General features: G+C 33.8%; 1 protein-coding gene across 1 annotated transcript in view; it reads left to right on the forward strand.

Annotated features, from left to right (window-relative positions):
• The window catches only part of DIAPH2 (diaphanous related formin 2), a 245,612-nt gene that overhangs the window by 117,423 nt on the left and 111,300 nt on the right, over positions 1 to 16,889 (forward strand). The window contains exon 24 of the mRNA XM_075763093.1: positions 2,762 to 2,885. Within this exon, the coding sequence (XP_075619208.1) occupies positions 2,762 to 2,885 (124 nt within the window). The remainder of the gene's footprint in view (positions 1 to 2,761; positions 2,886 to 16,889) is intronic.

A 16,889-nucleotide genomic window follows, 5' to 3' on the forward strand; every position in this document is an offset into this window, starting at 1 on the left:
AAGCCTTTGTCTTGCGATCACCAGCTTTGAGGAGTATAGTGATAGTCTTTTTAGTATGAGCGTTTACAGAATGGTTTCAAAGAAATGACATTTTGCTGCAAATAGAGTTTATGCTTTCATAAATGAATACCTTGCAAGAATTTTAAGAAATTCACATGCTTTTCCCTGAAAGAGTAAAAAGTACTCATGTTGCCTGATCTCCACGTTACTGAACTGGTAAATCTCTAATAAAACAGTTTTATGGGAGGAAATGCAGGTATTTTATTCTAGTCTATATGTATGTTTCCTGTTACGTAGTCTTTTTTAAACTTGTCTAGCAGAACAGCATCTTCATAAATTATTTGAACAGCAACTTGTACATTTGCCTGGGCTAGACAAAAAAAAGTGAATGAAAATGAATATTCTACAATGGTTTTTGATGATTCAGCATGAATATAGAAGTTATGGGAAGCTTTTGAATGCAGCCTTCTTGCTTGGGTAAAGTTCCTTCATACTTCTTATTTGGCATTGCTTGCTGAATTTCTTTGCACTTCTAAATGTCAGACAAAAATAAATTACTACTCTTGCTAAGTGGTCATGCATTTAAATATTTTCAAATTGCTGAAAACAGTTAAACTTTATCTGTTATGTTGCCCATTTATGTACCAGCTGCTGCTCTTTTTATCAACAAAATTATCATTTGCATCCTCCTAATTTATTTTTCAGTTCTAGCATTTTACTTCAGTGCTGTTTGTCTCCCTATCCAACCACATATCAGCTTATAAAATATAATAATTTAAAGTCTTCATTTCAAGCAAAAATGTACGTTCCTTTTCTGACAGTAATATCAAAAAATCTTTGATAATGTTTATTATTTAGACTACTTTTTACTGGTTGATTTCAAGATTAACTCTTGAATGTTAATGGCTACAAGGATGCTGTGGTCAGTATAGATTTATTTATTTTTTCCCCTAGTTGAATTAAGCTTAAAAAGCTGTTTCACTGTAATTTGAAGATTAAATGATTATTAGTTCCTTTGGTACCCAGAATAAAATAGATAAAATTGAACATGAAATCAAGATTATGCCTGTGATAGACAGCTGTATTGGTTCCTTATGTATTTGATTGTGCTTGTGCAAAGTTAAATCAGTGGTGTTATGGCTGATAAGAATCGGTCCTTACAAAGAATATAGAATTGATTTTGTTCTGGGAACAGCTTCCTTACAGGATTTTTATTTCCTATATACTGTTTTTCAAGCCATCTTGAATCAAATTCCTGCTACTGTTTAATCTCACATCATCACAGCACAATTTTTTAAATTACAAGGAAATAAGAAAAGCTGTTCTTTTGAAAAAACCCTATGCAACTTTTGGACAAATGGCTTGCCATCAAAAAAATAATAAAAAGCAGAAACCCCTTTAAAAAAAAAAATCACGTGCTTATCTTCACTACACAAATAATCCTTGGGTTAGCTGGGATGCAGATCTACAGTGTTAGCTTTGTAGAGCAGCTGCCTGCAGTCAATAAGGAGCATTGCCTTGGCCAGTTACTCGAGTAGTTAATGTGCTGGATATTCTCACCTCTGATTCCACATATCAAAAGTTGTTTGTGGCACTTTTTAAGAACTGACGAGAGGGTTCTATGCACTGTCACTAAAGATTAAGTAGTTTGTAGAGTATAAATCACCTCTGAAACAGAGTATACTTGAAATATTCTGTACTCAGTTTAGAGGAAGGATGTGAAATGGTGCAGATGTTACAGTGCTCTTTGGGGAAGGGTGGTGTTGAGATTCGGCTGCTTGTGCTGGAAAGCACATATTTGTAAGCTATACAAGAGGAGACAACGGAAGATAGAATTTGGTTCTAAAATGAATCTTTCAATCAAGAGGAAATGCTTGTCAAACTGCTGTTTATGATTAAATTGAGAATGATAAATGGACTTCATAGATTATGTCATGAAACTCAATATTACGGGTTCAGTTTGTTTTAATATTACAACTTGACCAGGAGCTTCTCTGCAGAGTTTCTGTCACTGCTCATCTAGTTCTGGAATTTCTTTGTGGCTCCACCTTCAAAATTGTGATGATGTGTTTCCAGTGGAGATTTTTCTCATGATGTATTGGTTAGTGGTTGTTTAATGCAAATAGTGGTTTACATTGTTATATGACAGAGCAAGTAGTGTTTCTTTAGAGTAGCCTCTCTTTTTTTGATGCTATACTGTGAGTCCTTTTTAATTAACAGTAACTTTTATTATTCAATTCTACCTTTGATCTTAACAGAGGGTTTCACAGATGTTGGTTTCTAGAAATCAGTTTAATTTCAATAAAAGAAAAATATTTGATCCTTTCTCCATGTCTATTCCTTAAACCATTTCTGTAACTGAGTACATGCATTAATAAGATCATTCATTTAACCAAGTGCATGCATTAATAAGGTAAAATATCTTTGAACCTTAGTTACTTTGTAATTTTTTGAATTAGATTTAAAAGAATGAAATATTAGAATTTTTACCAATAAATTTAAATAGCAATTGAATAATCTGAACTAATGGTAGAATTAAGTGGTGACATTTCAACATTAAATGTGATGATTTGGTATATTACATTACATACTTTCACTTAATTTTTATGAAGAGTAGGATTTTTATGAACAGTAATTCAGAAAAATGTGAGTCTACTTAATAGTCCTCAAGACTATTTATAGTGACATTGGTTTTTCACCTTCTGATACCCTTTCTGGAATCTTGAAGCTTTTTACTCATTGTCCTTTTTTTTTTCCTTAGTTTCAGCCCAGACTCTGAAGAGCAACCTAGATTCAATGAACAATCAGATCCAGCGTCTAGAAAGTGACATTGAGAATTTCCCTAAAACACAAGATGAACACGATAAGTTTGTAGAAAAGATGAGCATATCCTTTTTGCATGTCTTCGTTGGTGATCTGAGCATTCTGATCGTCTGGTTAAGTATTTACAACACTTGAAAATAATTTTTAAGTCTTCTCTTCCATGCTTTTATTCTAGTGCAGAGGAAAGCAGAACAGAACATGCTGAATGTAAGAAAACATATAACTGAGTATAGCTCAAAGCATTTATAATCAGACTTTCAAGGGAGGAAACCAGATAGCTTTCTTGAAGTAAGTACTTATAGTGGTTGGTCATAAAGGTAGTAGTATGGGTGGTTTTTTGCCTTAAAGAATGGTTTTTAATGATAATTGTTGAATCATTGCAATCTAGAAAACTATCAACAGTAGAATATTAATTATTTTAGCTTCAGGTATGTTGTTTTCTGAAGGGGAAAGTAATAATTTTGTTAATAGTTTTTATTTATTTTGAACAGATTTTAAGAAAAAGTATTTATATGTTTTGTACTCAATAGTGATTTGTCCTTTTTCTATAGGGAGTAGGGACTGTAGGTTCTTTAAGAACTAGTAAGTAAAATCTGTGGGAGAATACCAAATGATGTCTGTCTAGCCCATTTTCTCTCCAAAATTTTCATTTTAGGTTTACTTTTGGTCAAAATTATAAAGTAACAAGTAAAGTATACTGTAGATGCAAGAAGCCCAGAGGACTGTGAGAAAGACTGATCAAAAGTCCTATTTTTTTTTTTTCTTAAATTCACTGGGTTTTATTTTGCACAAAGCACTTTTCTGTATATGTGGAAGTATTTGGAGTATGGTACATGCCCAAATCCAAGGCATTTTGTGCATTTATGGAAGCTCAGATAGTTCATGTGACATCTATTCTTACTGCAACCAGGCAGAAGTCATGGTTTTGTGGGTTTTTCAAGGGGGGGGGGAAGAGGGGATTGATGTCTTAGAGCCATTCGTAGCTGCTCATCACATTTACTAGGTGGATGTATAGAAGAGGTTCTAACTACTGTATATTTGGAAAGTAAGTTTTAGCAGGATTAACTATCTGAATGGATTCAAGTGACAGAAATTCACAAGAAGATATTTAATATCTTCTCTATGTGGATTTATTTTAAATTTCTGACAAGACTGCAGAAAAGTAGCTTAAGGGAGTCAACTCATGACTAAGTGGAAAATTGTTTCTTGTTACTTAGATATTCTCTTCCTCCTTGTCTTATTTGTAAGATTAGGAGACTTGCTAGTAATCATGTTTACCTGTTCTGCTATTAAAAAACCACTACCAAACCAACCTTATTATTTTCGTGAGACACATTCACGTAAGAAAATGTTACAATATTGCCGTGTCATTGGCCCTTGCTTTGTCATCTCGTGTGTAGGCTGAATACGGTCAAGTAAGCCGCACTTTTGTTCATAAATGAAAACAACATACTGAAATGCACCTTTTGCAACCGTGTTTTCTTGTCAAGCCTGACAGCTCTATTCTACAGGTTATATACATTATTCTTCAGTTGTTGAGTAAATGCTTTGCTGTTTGTTGTTATGCTACCTATGTATTTACTGTACTTACGAAAATGATTTGCATCACTGAAATGATTTGGTGAGGGGGAAAAAGAGCCAAGTAGGAATATTTACCTTTTTCTGCTCTGCCGTTTATCACCTGAATTTCCTCAAGAAGGATCATCTGACAATGCAAAAGTGTTTTTAAAAAAACCCCGAAACCTAATACTTTTTTGTATTAGCAAAAATATGAGGATCCTATGAAATTTTTGAAAATTAATTGTTCAAAGTTTCCTGGGCAGCCTTGCTTCAGTGCACGTACATTGATGTCACAGCTAGATTACCAACTCCTGGTAATTAAAATAGTCACCCTGAACTGTAGATGCCTGACAGCTTTTATCATACTAGTGAATTTGGTGGCTTGACAAAATAGATGAAATGAACTGATTCTGCCTAAGGATTTATGTTTTCATAATTAATAGATGACCTGATAAATGATGTTTTTCTTTTTTAGAAAGTCATCGCCAGTTATGTCAAGTGATCAAATTTGTTTCTGCTTACCCTTGAATATTTTACAATTTTCTACACTCCTGTTTGTGGGTTTTGGGTTTTTTTAGATTGAAGAATAAATGTTAAGTTCGGGGAAAATGACATCTTAGTCTTCAGTATGTATTTCTTTTGTTTCTGTCAGCTTGTTGAAGACTTGTTGCTGATAGCACATACTGAGATTAGACGGTTAAAGAATTTCAGGCTGAACATCCTTCTAACTGCTCGAGTGTTTCAGAAAATTTGAGACGTGTCTGAACATAAATCATCTATCAGTAGTGAGTTCTAGGATGCAGGAATTATACCGTAATTAAAGGCATAGTTTCTCTTTACCATTCCTGCTAACAAAGAAAGCTGTTTACCAGTAACTGTGGATGAGACTTTCTTCAGAGAATACGAAAAGAATATTGCTTGGTATCATATTAAGGTAGGAGATTGATTACAATAAAAATACCATTCATAATATTCATAATAAAGTGAATTAATGTTCATAATATAGACATAAATGCTATGAAAGAAATTACTTAATTTTAGGTTTTTAATTTTTTTTAGCAAATAAGTATTTGGTACTGTGACTGATGAAAAGATGAATAGAAATTCTACTTACATTTTCAGGTAGGATTTTTTTCTTGACCTATTTCTAAGCAGGCTAATTTGTGATTTCACTTAGTTTATTTAGCACATACAATTATTCATCCTGGTGCATATTACTTGATGTAACTCTTGAATACTTAAAAATAACTTAAACTACTTCAGGAATTAAATAGAAAGACAGGAAGAGTAGTACATTGAACTTTGCGTTCAATTAGTAAACACAGTTTGAACTTGCTTCCATGACCACTACTTGCTGAGGCACAATTCTACGTCTTGTAAGCGTGTGTCTCTTGTTTGTAGTGAACACTGTGGACTTTGAGATAGCTGTATGGAAATACTTCTGTGGGATTCAGAAGTGATTTTTGTAGTTCCTATCTTGCTATCGTGGTAGGATTTTAGAGTATCTGCCTTATATTGGGATTTTCTGTAAGTATTTAATTGCCTGAGTTTTAAGGAATGCTCGCAGGACTCTGAAGCTTTTTTGGGATCATGGAGCTGACTTGTGTGGTTGGCCATCAGAAATAGTTGATTTCAAACTGAGGATTACAGCTGTGCTATAATAGCAAGTAGAATATAGTATGGTTAAGGAAAATAATAAATTCTTTTTGTGTATTTCATGCTATATTAAATAACTTCTGTGTGATTGAGACAACTTTTTCATGATCTGATCCATGGCTAGAATTGTACTTTACTTGAAGAGCAAATTGTAAATAATTTAACTTTAAATGTGAGAGGTTTCTTTTATAATTAGCCCAGCTTCATGCAGCACTGGGGAGTCTGATTCAACAGTTTAGAAAAGTAATTATGACTATGACAAATCTGGCTTTCACTTCTTGTTTTATTTCAGTGTTTGAGAGCCTAATTGAAGATTTTTGTAAATGGAAAACTCTGAATTTTATATTTGCTGTAGGTGTATATGCTGTTTTCTTTTTAGTGCTGTAAAACATGAGTGTCTAGTTGGGGATTGAGGAAGATATTCACATTAATGGGGTTTAACTTTAAATGTTGTTAAGAAAGATTAAGGATAACAGAATGAAAAGCTGTTTCAGCGGCATTAATGGAAAGTTGTACAGACTTGACTTATTAATTGACTTATCTTGACTTAGAACTACAGATACATAAATAATACATACCACCTTTCCCCCCTCCCAACATGTGCATGCACCCCCAGTGACAAAGGTTTAGTCCTCTAGATGTACTAGTATGTCCTTAAATGAAGATTTTTTGTATAGCTTTTCTGTTCTTCAGCTGTATCACTTGCCCTAGTGATACTAACATGCCTAATCTTGTTAAAATCTTTTGTCTACTAGAGCAATAAATGGTGTCACTTGGTTTTTTAATTGATTGCATACATGTGAAGAATTAAAAGCTTATTTTTAAAGAATTGCAAAATTAAGGGAACCATGAATGAAAGAACAAAAATTACGCAGATAAAAAAAATTCAAAGCAGCGTGTATTCATCTTATCATTAAATAGAACAACAGCAACTTGTGAACTAATTTTAATTTTCAGAAAGGAACACCATTGCATTAAAACAGAATCCTTTTTATGAAATGAAAAAACCTGCCTCTTGAAAGGCACGTGCTCTCACTTGATACGTATTTATGCTTATAGTTCTATCTAATAATGACTATTGACTCACAACTAAATATGAGTTTTATTAGTTCCTAACTTAATGTACTTCAGTGGTATTGAAATGATCTGGGGAGAAGTCTACTTTAAGTGTGTGGGGGACTTTTATGCACTGAGAATGTTAGATAATATTGTGCACTAAACATCAACTGATAATTCTCTTGTACGAGCTGCTGTACTGCAGAACCTCTTATAGCACGCCACTGGGGAAGAAACAAATAAACTCTGAATCAGAATCTCGGCATCTGGAAATGGCTGTGAACCTTTTTTCCTCTCTGAGTGACTGAGCAGCAGGACATCATTTACACACTGACGTGGAGTGCTGAAAGAACGCTAATGGCATTAACACTCTTGTCATCTGTTAACACTTGGGATTTCCTCCTAGCTTGTTATGGAAAAATAATTCACTTAAAGTGTTTTGAGATGTCATTTTTAGGAAAGCCTGTTTTTGTTTTTCAGACAACTTGAAATGCACTGCTGCCTTCATTTCTGCATGAGACTGTACATTAACATCTGAATTTGCTCATAACTAAGGGTTTCTCAAGAATAACCCCAAAGGAACTTTTGTATATGCCCTTACATTTGAAGTAACTGATTTTTGCCTGAGTGTATTTGAATGTGTTTTTAAATGTCGAGGCATTTTTCAGTACTTTAGGAGCTGGAAAAGAGAACCATTCAATGATTTTTTTTCAAATTCTAGGTCATGTATAATCCTCAAGACTATTTTATACATGTACCTTTTCTTACAATATTTATATAAAGTTTTTGGTTTTGCTATCTACAAAAATGACATTTGAAAATACTTTCATTGGAAAGTGCAGTTCTTGACTAAAAGAGGTATTTTGAGTAAATAATGATTATTTATCCACATAAAATACTTTTCCTGAATAGTGTCTAGGGAGAGAAGGTCTACCTGCCTGAAGGCTGCACATCAGAAAGATTTTTTTTTTGGACTTCTCAAAGAACCTGGTTCTTATCCCCTCTCTACTTTCCTCTCTTCTCGCCATCAACCTCACCAGTGAGAAAAACCTGTTGTCCAAAAAAGGTAGTGAAAAAGCACTTACTGAACTGTTAAGTTGTGATGACTAACAAAGGAACAGAAAGACCTAGTTTCCAGATGTAGCTTGGCTTTTTTACATTATAGGGATGTAATACAGGGTGTTTTGTTACTCTTAGTGTTGAGCATTTGTTTAAAGTGAAGCCTTCTGCTTACAGTTAACAACAAACTCCAAGGAACAGTCAGCAGAAAGCATGTATCTTAAGATGTGCTAGCACTAGGGAATAAAGTCTTGTTTAAGAAGACTTATGAGGGCATAGAGTGGAAGGAAATGAAACAGGAGTGATTTATCCTAGTTTGAGATCAAAATGTCAGCTGTTCTCTCCAAGTCTTACCTCATAAGAAATTAATACTTGATTAAATGCTTAGTCAAGCAATTTTAAAAATTTTTTTAACTATCAGTTGTTAGTCTTTCTTATTAGTCTAGAGAAAACAGAACAAATTACACTACATTCATATTATTGATATTGTTTGTAAATTAGGAAAGGCTCAAAACAGTAGAACTTCAAAATCTCCCCCCCACCACCAGTGGGGAAACATAGACTACTTTAAGCTTCACTCAACTCTTCTAAATTTTGATTTACTTGATTCTTAAGAGGATCAGCCTGAGGCCATCATATGGTCTATTTTGTTATCACCTATGAAACATTTATGAACTTGTTGAAACTTTAGGATCTTGCTTAATATCAACACATTTTAATGAGCATCTAGTAGTGCTGCTGGTACCATAGCGTTTAATGAGACTTCTGTTTGGTATTGTTTGCATTCAAGTATGAGCTAAATTATTTCTTCTAAAGTAAACTTGCAATTAATTGGACTTTCTATTAGCATCATACAAGAAACCCCCTATTTTTTTCTAAATTAAAATAGTAAGTGGAAGAAGATGACGACAACTTTCCACTGCATACTGAAGGTACAGCACAGAAAAAAACCCATTTATTTGCTGTTAAATCTTTGGTTTATGGAGTTGAAACTGTATCTTGTGTTGTTTCAATGTCTCTTTACTTGTGGCTTACAAGTTTCAAGCCCAAGCAAAGAGAGCAGAAAAGACCTTCTAAGGTTTTACCTTCCTGATAGAGATGTTAGTTACCTTCTCAATAAGCAAGTATGTGCAGTATATTAGAAATACAGTGATCAATAAATAATTTTCTTTAGTTGAAAGTTCTCTGGGTCCTTTTCACTTTCTGTCCACAAAGAGTACAGCCAAAAATACTCTGCTAGATGAAATGTAAAATCATCCTGTGTGTTGGCTCTTTCTATGCTAATTTCCTGTTTGACTTCTGATTCTTACAAGCCCATACGGGCTGAGGACAACTGCTGAAGTAGGAATGTGAATGGAATTAATTTTGAAGCTATGATTCTATTGAGCTTCCTGTCTAATCACTTTGATTTCATCGCTCTGTTCTAGTCAGATGTGTAAAGTAACAGAAACCAAAGTGAGAATGTAATCAGCTAGAGAAAGAAAGATTTGGAAGACTTATATTGTAAGAGGAGAATGGAAAGTAGCTGGTGGATGGAAGGATGAAGACGCAGAATCCAGATTTTGAGATAAGGGACACAGTGTCAGAATGACAAGGTTTAGAGATAGTCTTATTAGTGGCAGGAAAAGTTTGACATAACCAAAAGATGCAAACTTGTTCTTTCTGCCTACACCCTGAATACACTAAGCCATTCTTACTATATGTTCAGTACTTTTTAAATGGAGAATGCTTTAAGCAGTAAATATAAGTCCTATTATTCTGTACAAGCTTTACAATTAATTTTATATTTAAGTTGGGATTTTTTTTTTTGCTTGTGTCTCTTTAGAGCTGCAATTATATAATGTGTAGGCCTGCTTTTGACTGTAAGCAACGTTTTCTCCTGTTTGTTGTTCAAGGTCTCCAGATGTCTGTTATCCTGGTGCATTCCCAAAAATATAAATTGTTTATGTTGCAAGGAACTTTTTACAGTAGAATGCACATTTAAGTACTAGGAATACAATCCCCCCCACCATGACAGACATGGGTCAGTTTGAATTCATTGTTAATGAGATATTAAAATGCTCTTAAGTTCTGCCTTCTACTACATATTCTATAGGCTTTTTACTGAAATTTGCATAGTTGATTGACATGATGAGCAAAAAACCCAAAACAATCACGTGATTGGTGTATATTCAATTTTGCATCCAGGATGCTCTGTTCTAAGTTCATGTGCTTCTAAGAAAGCTAAATTTGTGACTTGAGTATCAGATTTGAAATTCCAGTGAGTTGCTTGGCTGCTTGACTGACAGCACTGAATGTGTATGCCCCAAATTTTGGGTGTTTTTTTTTGTGTTGCCCCAAATGCAGGAAAAGAATCATAATATGCTCTTTTGACAATGGAACCAACAGTATATCATTTTATGAGAGGTTACATTTAAAAACCTTTTATCTCTGAACACTCGCATCATATTGAAATGGATATGCTAAAGCAACCAAGACACACTTGATTAAACTGATCATGCTTGTAATTCTTAGAAGCACATCTGAAGGTCTGTCGTATTTCATCAGCATAGGCAGAAAATCCCACTTCTCAAAGCACTGTGATAGAAGATAGGGAGAATTAGTACATACATATAATCTGCTTTTCCAAACTAGCAGCTTTTTTAGAAAATTCAGGGCATCGATGAATAAACAGTGTTTTCTTTTTCCATTTTTGCATTGCTAATTGTTCAAGCTCATAGCATCTCAGCATTTTGAATTCTATTGAAGAACTGACCCTGCCAAGTTCAAAATCAGATTACAGGCAATTTGTGCTATGTTTAGTTATGTATATTCAATTGACATTATTAAGGTGGGGGTGGGAAAGACTGCTATTTGCTGTTGAGCTCAAATGTACTTAAGTTGTTTACTTAGTCTTCAGAGAGTGTGTCTCCCTAGCATACAAAATGATCTGCTTGTGCAGACTGGACTTTTTATAGGTACCAGTTTAAATGTCAGATAATCAGCGGGTCAGAAACGTGGCCAGGACCTATTGCAATTAGAAAGCACAATAACAGAAACATGTTCAGAAAATCGCAGTCCTGAGCAGCACAGCAGCACTCACAGAGACAATCCCAGAAGCCATAGTTTTTTGTGGCTTTTTGGGTTGTTTTTTTAGGAGATCATCTTGGTCAGTGACAGTCATGATGTAACTGTTGCTATTCAATTTCATTTCCACTGGGAAATGTCAGTATGGCCTTGTGGCGTTTACTAATCCTTTCACTTACCTAATTTTTCACCCTGAAAAAAAAATAATCCCCCACTAAAATTGCTTTGAAGTATTTGCATGACTGATATCGCATTTTGTATGACTAGATGTTTGTCATGAAGGTCAGTAGACATCATTGAATTAATATAAGGTTAAATATACTGTCTCTGCTGCCTGTAAATATTCTAGAACTGCATCACATTGTCCCATTGTGTTTGCTGTAATATGCAGCACATGAGAGCTGTGAATCTTTTAACTTATAAAAATATATTGCTGAAACAAGAGAAGTTGTTTTACTATCCTAATAGAATGAACCTCCTTTTTTTTAGTCATGACTGAAAACTAGTTGGGTTTGGTTTGTTACTTCATACAGTAAATGGCACTGTTACTAGTTGTTTTCCCTAATAAACTTCTCCCTAAATTAGTGGGGGGAAAAAATCGATACTTTTATGATACTTATTTCAGGATTGCTATACAGGTTTTTATACTAGCCATTTAAAATGAAACTTCATTTTCATTCATTTACTAATGTGCTTTGAGCATCCATGGTTACTAAGCTGCAAACGTTGTAGAATTAGAAAGACTTTCCAATTAAAGATTAGTTTAACCTTGTCGAAAAAACCTTTGATATCTTCCTGGTTGGTCAAGTCCAGTCTTTCTGCTGAGAGATAGTATAACATGAAGTGTATTTTCCTTAAAGTGTTTCTTTGATAGAAGAGGCTTGAGGAATGAAGGAGGTTTGAATATAGTTTTAGCCTTCATTTTTATGCCCTGTGCTTTATTTCTTCTGAGTAAATGTGATAGTAAGAGGTATGTGAGAAATAGTGGTGGAAGAAACTGCCAGTCCATCTTCTACATTAGATCTGTAAATTTAAATAGCCAGTGTGGAATTATAAGGGTTTCTCGTAGGGTATGTGGACTAGCAGGTTTATCCTGCACCAGAGCAAACACTATAATTTGCAAATCTAAGCCATCTCCTTTGTTTTACCACCTCTTTTTCTCAGCTTCAGTGAGGCATACTGAAGCTTTCTGGAATAGATGTGGGTGGTTTTGTGTGTGGGGTGGGTTTTTTAATCACACAAAGTATGAAATTTTCTTTATGCTGAAATTCTCTATTTTCCTCTGAGGTGCACTATGCATCAAAAGAATTGTTAATCTGGTTTTTATTACATACTATCAAACAATAGAGTTACTTTTCAGATATTTCATGTTAGTTGTTTAATTTCATAGAGTTTGTGTGTTGCTCGGTGAAATAGAATTTGGACAACTTTAAATTGGTCAAGTCTAATCTGGCAAAATTCCAGATGTTTGTTTTTGTCCTAATATGATTTTTTTTATGTTACTTTGTGCTTTTGCTTGGTATCTGGCTTTATTCCCTTTTTTATATTCCTGTATTCTAATATCTTTATGTTCATTGTTGAAAAAGGAATTCTACACAGGCCTGCGTAATTGAACATGAGATGTTCCATTCTTTTATGAACAAAATATGTTATAGGCCAACAGAGAGATATTAGTAAATCGTTGTTTCAGTGCTTGTCCAGTTATGTGAAAATTGTTGAGTTGCTTTGAGACAAGATCAACTTTACAGACTACAGACTGCCTTACGGGCATAAACAAAGGATGTTGATGATAAGTAGCAATAGCTTTGGTAGAGTAAGGTGTCAGTCAGGTTCTTCAGGGACTGGTATGAAGTCCATTTTTATATAGTAGCTTCAGGAAGAGTCTATAAGAAAAGGCAAACAACGTATCAGTTTAATTCCAAGATAACGAATCAGTAAATAATGCAAACACAAGGGAGAGAAATACCAAAGGGCCCTGAGATATTAATCAGGAATCAGGACCTAATAGTGTGAGACTAACTCTGGGAAAGTGTGTGATACTGTGTTTGAGAAAACCAGTAGTGGGCACTGGCATTCATGAGGATATGGTTTGTTGGTAAGAGAAATTGTATACTACCTTCTCTTTTTTATAAAGTAAAAAACCCAGAAACGAGCACAGTTGGAAAAGCAGTACAGATCGTATGTTCCTCATAGAAGAAAATTAATTAATTTGAATTTTGCTAAGGATATGTTCTTTATTTTGTTGTGCAGAGATAGCATTTTAAGTGTTGACTTCAGGTTTTCTGTTATGTCTATGTAGATACTGTATACAGAAGAAGTTAGGTAAGTTTGCAAATTGTTTTACATGGAGTTGAAAGTAGGACTGTTGAGTTGGGGGGGATGTCACAGGAAGATGTGTGACTGGGGAGGAGAACAAAAGGAGAAGCATATAGAGCCAAAAATTATGAAAGAAAAGTGTTAGTAACTCTTCTTCATGAAAAATCATGATTTTTCATAAAAGTATTGAAACTCTGAATTAAATTAAAACTTGGTGTTTATATGTCCTCGGTAATGTCTATTAGAAGCTTTTTTGAAGAACTTTTCTTCCCAGGTGGTGAATTTACCCAGTTCATCTGAATTTTCAGAGTCAGTTGACACTCATTTTTTGTTACCTTAGTGTTGTTTTTTCCTTCTTGTTTTCCTCTTCAGATATATGCAGAAAGAATTGAATCATCTGCACAATGTCTTTTGACCAGATTCAACACACAATGCTTTTTAAAGAGCTTTCCACTTTTTTTATTATCATATATTCTTTATTTTTTTTCCTATTTGATTCATCTTAAATCAAAGTAAAAATACCCACTGTGTTCCATGTGCTAACTAAGGGAACAGATAGGTGTAATCATTACTAAGATTGAGCTTGAAAATCACCTAATAATGTGTCATGTTTTAATGCATAATGTTCATTTCTCTTACAACTATTTAATATCAGTAAAAGAAATGACAAATCCCTTTGGAAAATGATCGATTGAATTTTAACTGGTCTGGACTAAGGTACAGTTTTCATAAAGCTAATATTTAAAAAAACAAGAACAATGGAACATCATAAATGAAAATAGGGTTATACAAAGCAGATTATCAATTTTCTTTCTGACAGTATATTTCAACCTTCAGATCTTCATTTCCTTTTAAGAAGAAAAGATCTGATGTGAGGGGACATAAGATTATATTGATTCCTTTCATATTGGGTGATACTGTAAATCCTGTGAACAGGAGTGTACAAACAATCTGTAGGTTCTATTATAGTATGAGTAATGGAAGAAATTGGATAACATTACAGATGGAGAGGCGTAACGACATGCAACAGGTAGCTGTGTGGGAATTAAGATCTTCAAATAGATTATATTCTGTAAATTATGTAGCACAAACTTTTCTAAGTTATCTAAGTCCAGATATTTGACTATAAATTTGTGTTGGATTTTTTCTTTATTTAATCCCTGAGATTATGTAGATGTACCACATGAGGGAGCTCCATTCTATTGTGCACCTTGAAGACTGAATCTAGAATTGTGCTTTAAAGGCAGTACTGAATAAGATGGAGAGAGGATTTTATACAAGAAAGGAAAAAAGTATAATAAGGTTGCTGAAATGCATTTTTAGAGTATATGTTGGCTAACTAGTGAGAGCAAATTTTTTTGACAGTAATCTACACAGACACATGAAAAATTATATAGGAAGAAAAACCTGCTTGTTTGGGAGATTCTAAAGAATAAAATTATATGAACAAAACTCTACTTAAATACATGGAAATCTAAAGGCTTCTTGATTGTGAATAATTGCCTGAGGGAAACTATGCTTTCATCCTTAAATTTATATTAAACCAAGTTGTCCAGATCACTGAAAGATATTTTTGTAAAGAATTGTGCAGTACTAGAATGATAATTCATTAGACATCTATTTTCTAATTGCTGTATGCTTATTTTTAAATCTGAAATTAAAGGGAGAGTGCACTCTATAAATCCCTGGAGCTGCAGCATTAGATATCAAAATCAAAGTGTCATGAGACATTGCTTTATCAAAAATGTTGGTGTTGATGGAACTACTTTTTGCCCTCTACCCTTCTCCACTCTCTAAAATGAATTTTTAAAAAAAAAAAAAAAAAAAGCTTTTTGGAGGGGGAGGATGTCATTGAGAAAGTGTACACTTTTTTTTTTTAAGCAGTGTGTCTGAGTATAGGAAAGTTTTTCATTTCAGCTCCTGATTGCCCTGTGATTATGCTCTGTGCTTTTCTATCTGACCAGAACATTTGTTTAAGAAGTATTCTTAAGTGTGTGTTGGCCAAGATAGAAATTTGAGGGATTACTTCACTTTCCTGACTCTTCCTTGTTTTAATCCCAGTCATTTGGGGCAGGGCTATTTGTGTGCATACAGTGGTGAGTTCCTAGCAAGTAATTGTCCAGTAAGTTATTGATACCAAAAATATGTAACCATATCTGCAGAGAAAAGAGGAGGGAAAGGAAATGCACAGTTTTACTCAAATCGTATATGATGTGTGGCTTTAAGTCTGCAACTGGTATTCAAAATACTATTTGGGTGCAAAATAGACTGAATTTTAGAGTGTAGTCTTTCAGTCTCATTCCTCCTGTGCTTGAATTTGTGCAAACTTCATTACAAAAGTTTGCACTAAACAAATCTCATTTTGAATAAATTTATTCTACTTTTTTTAATCAAGTGATGTAAAATCATTCCTTTTCCTCCTTGAATTTGAAAACATCTTGAAACATTACATGATCTAAACTTTTTCAAATTTCTAAAAACAAGAAAATGAGGACTTCTGACATTGCTGCATTAAAGGAAACCTAGAAATATAAGGACTGACTTCTCGTTTTCTTCCCCTCACTTTACCAAAAAACTTTATCTAGATGAAGTAACCATCAGATCTACTGATTGAAGCTTGTTAAAACAGGGTACAACTGACAGCTCAAACATACCTCTCTTAATTAAATCCAGATGAAGTGTGGAACAACTGCGTGATCAAAGAGAAAGCGAATGTGGTTGCAGTTTCTCTGAAAGATTTAGGGCACACAAAGCTGTAATTATTGTTTAATGCATCTCATTGTGTGTTCTAAAGCTAATATAATATTTCTAGGAGTGGCTACTTTACCATGGCTTTGCTGATGTAGGTATCAACAACTAATTTCTTTGTTGTTACAACATAATTTGTCAATGCTTTGTATTATTTGAAAGAGTCACATTTAATTAGAATATAATATGCAAAACAAATTTTGCAGAATTATTTTGTTTGTACTAGCTGCATTTTAGTTGCTTTCTTTCTTGTTTTTATTCATTTAAACAGATTTTTATCTAATTGTTCTCCAGGGAAGGTATGCTAGAAATCCATTACTCTTGCAACATTTTCTGTTTGATATATTCTTGACTATCATGTCTTCTGTGTTGCTTTCTAATTAATGCATGAATAGTGATTATAATAAATTGTTTGTCACCACAAAAAATGAGAGAGATTTGAGTTTGAAAAAGCTACAAATACCATTCTTCATATTGTTTCAAATTATTTTTAAACCAGAATATCACAAATGAGAATTAAGAACCGGATTATTTCCATTGTAAAAGGTGTTGGAAAAGCAGTTGCATAAAGTACATAGGGAGCGACTACTTTTCAGACTTCTTAG

Source organism: Balearica regulorum, chromosome 11 (genome assembly GCF_011004875.1).
Source record: "Balearica regulorum gibbericeps isolate bBalReg1 chromosome 11, bBalReg1.pri, whole genome shotgun sequence".
In the NCBI taxonomy this organism is placed as follows: domain Eukaryota; kingdom Metazoa; phylum Chordata; class Aves; order Gruiformes; family Gruidae; genus Balearica; species Balearica regulorum.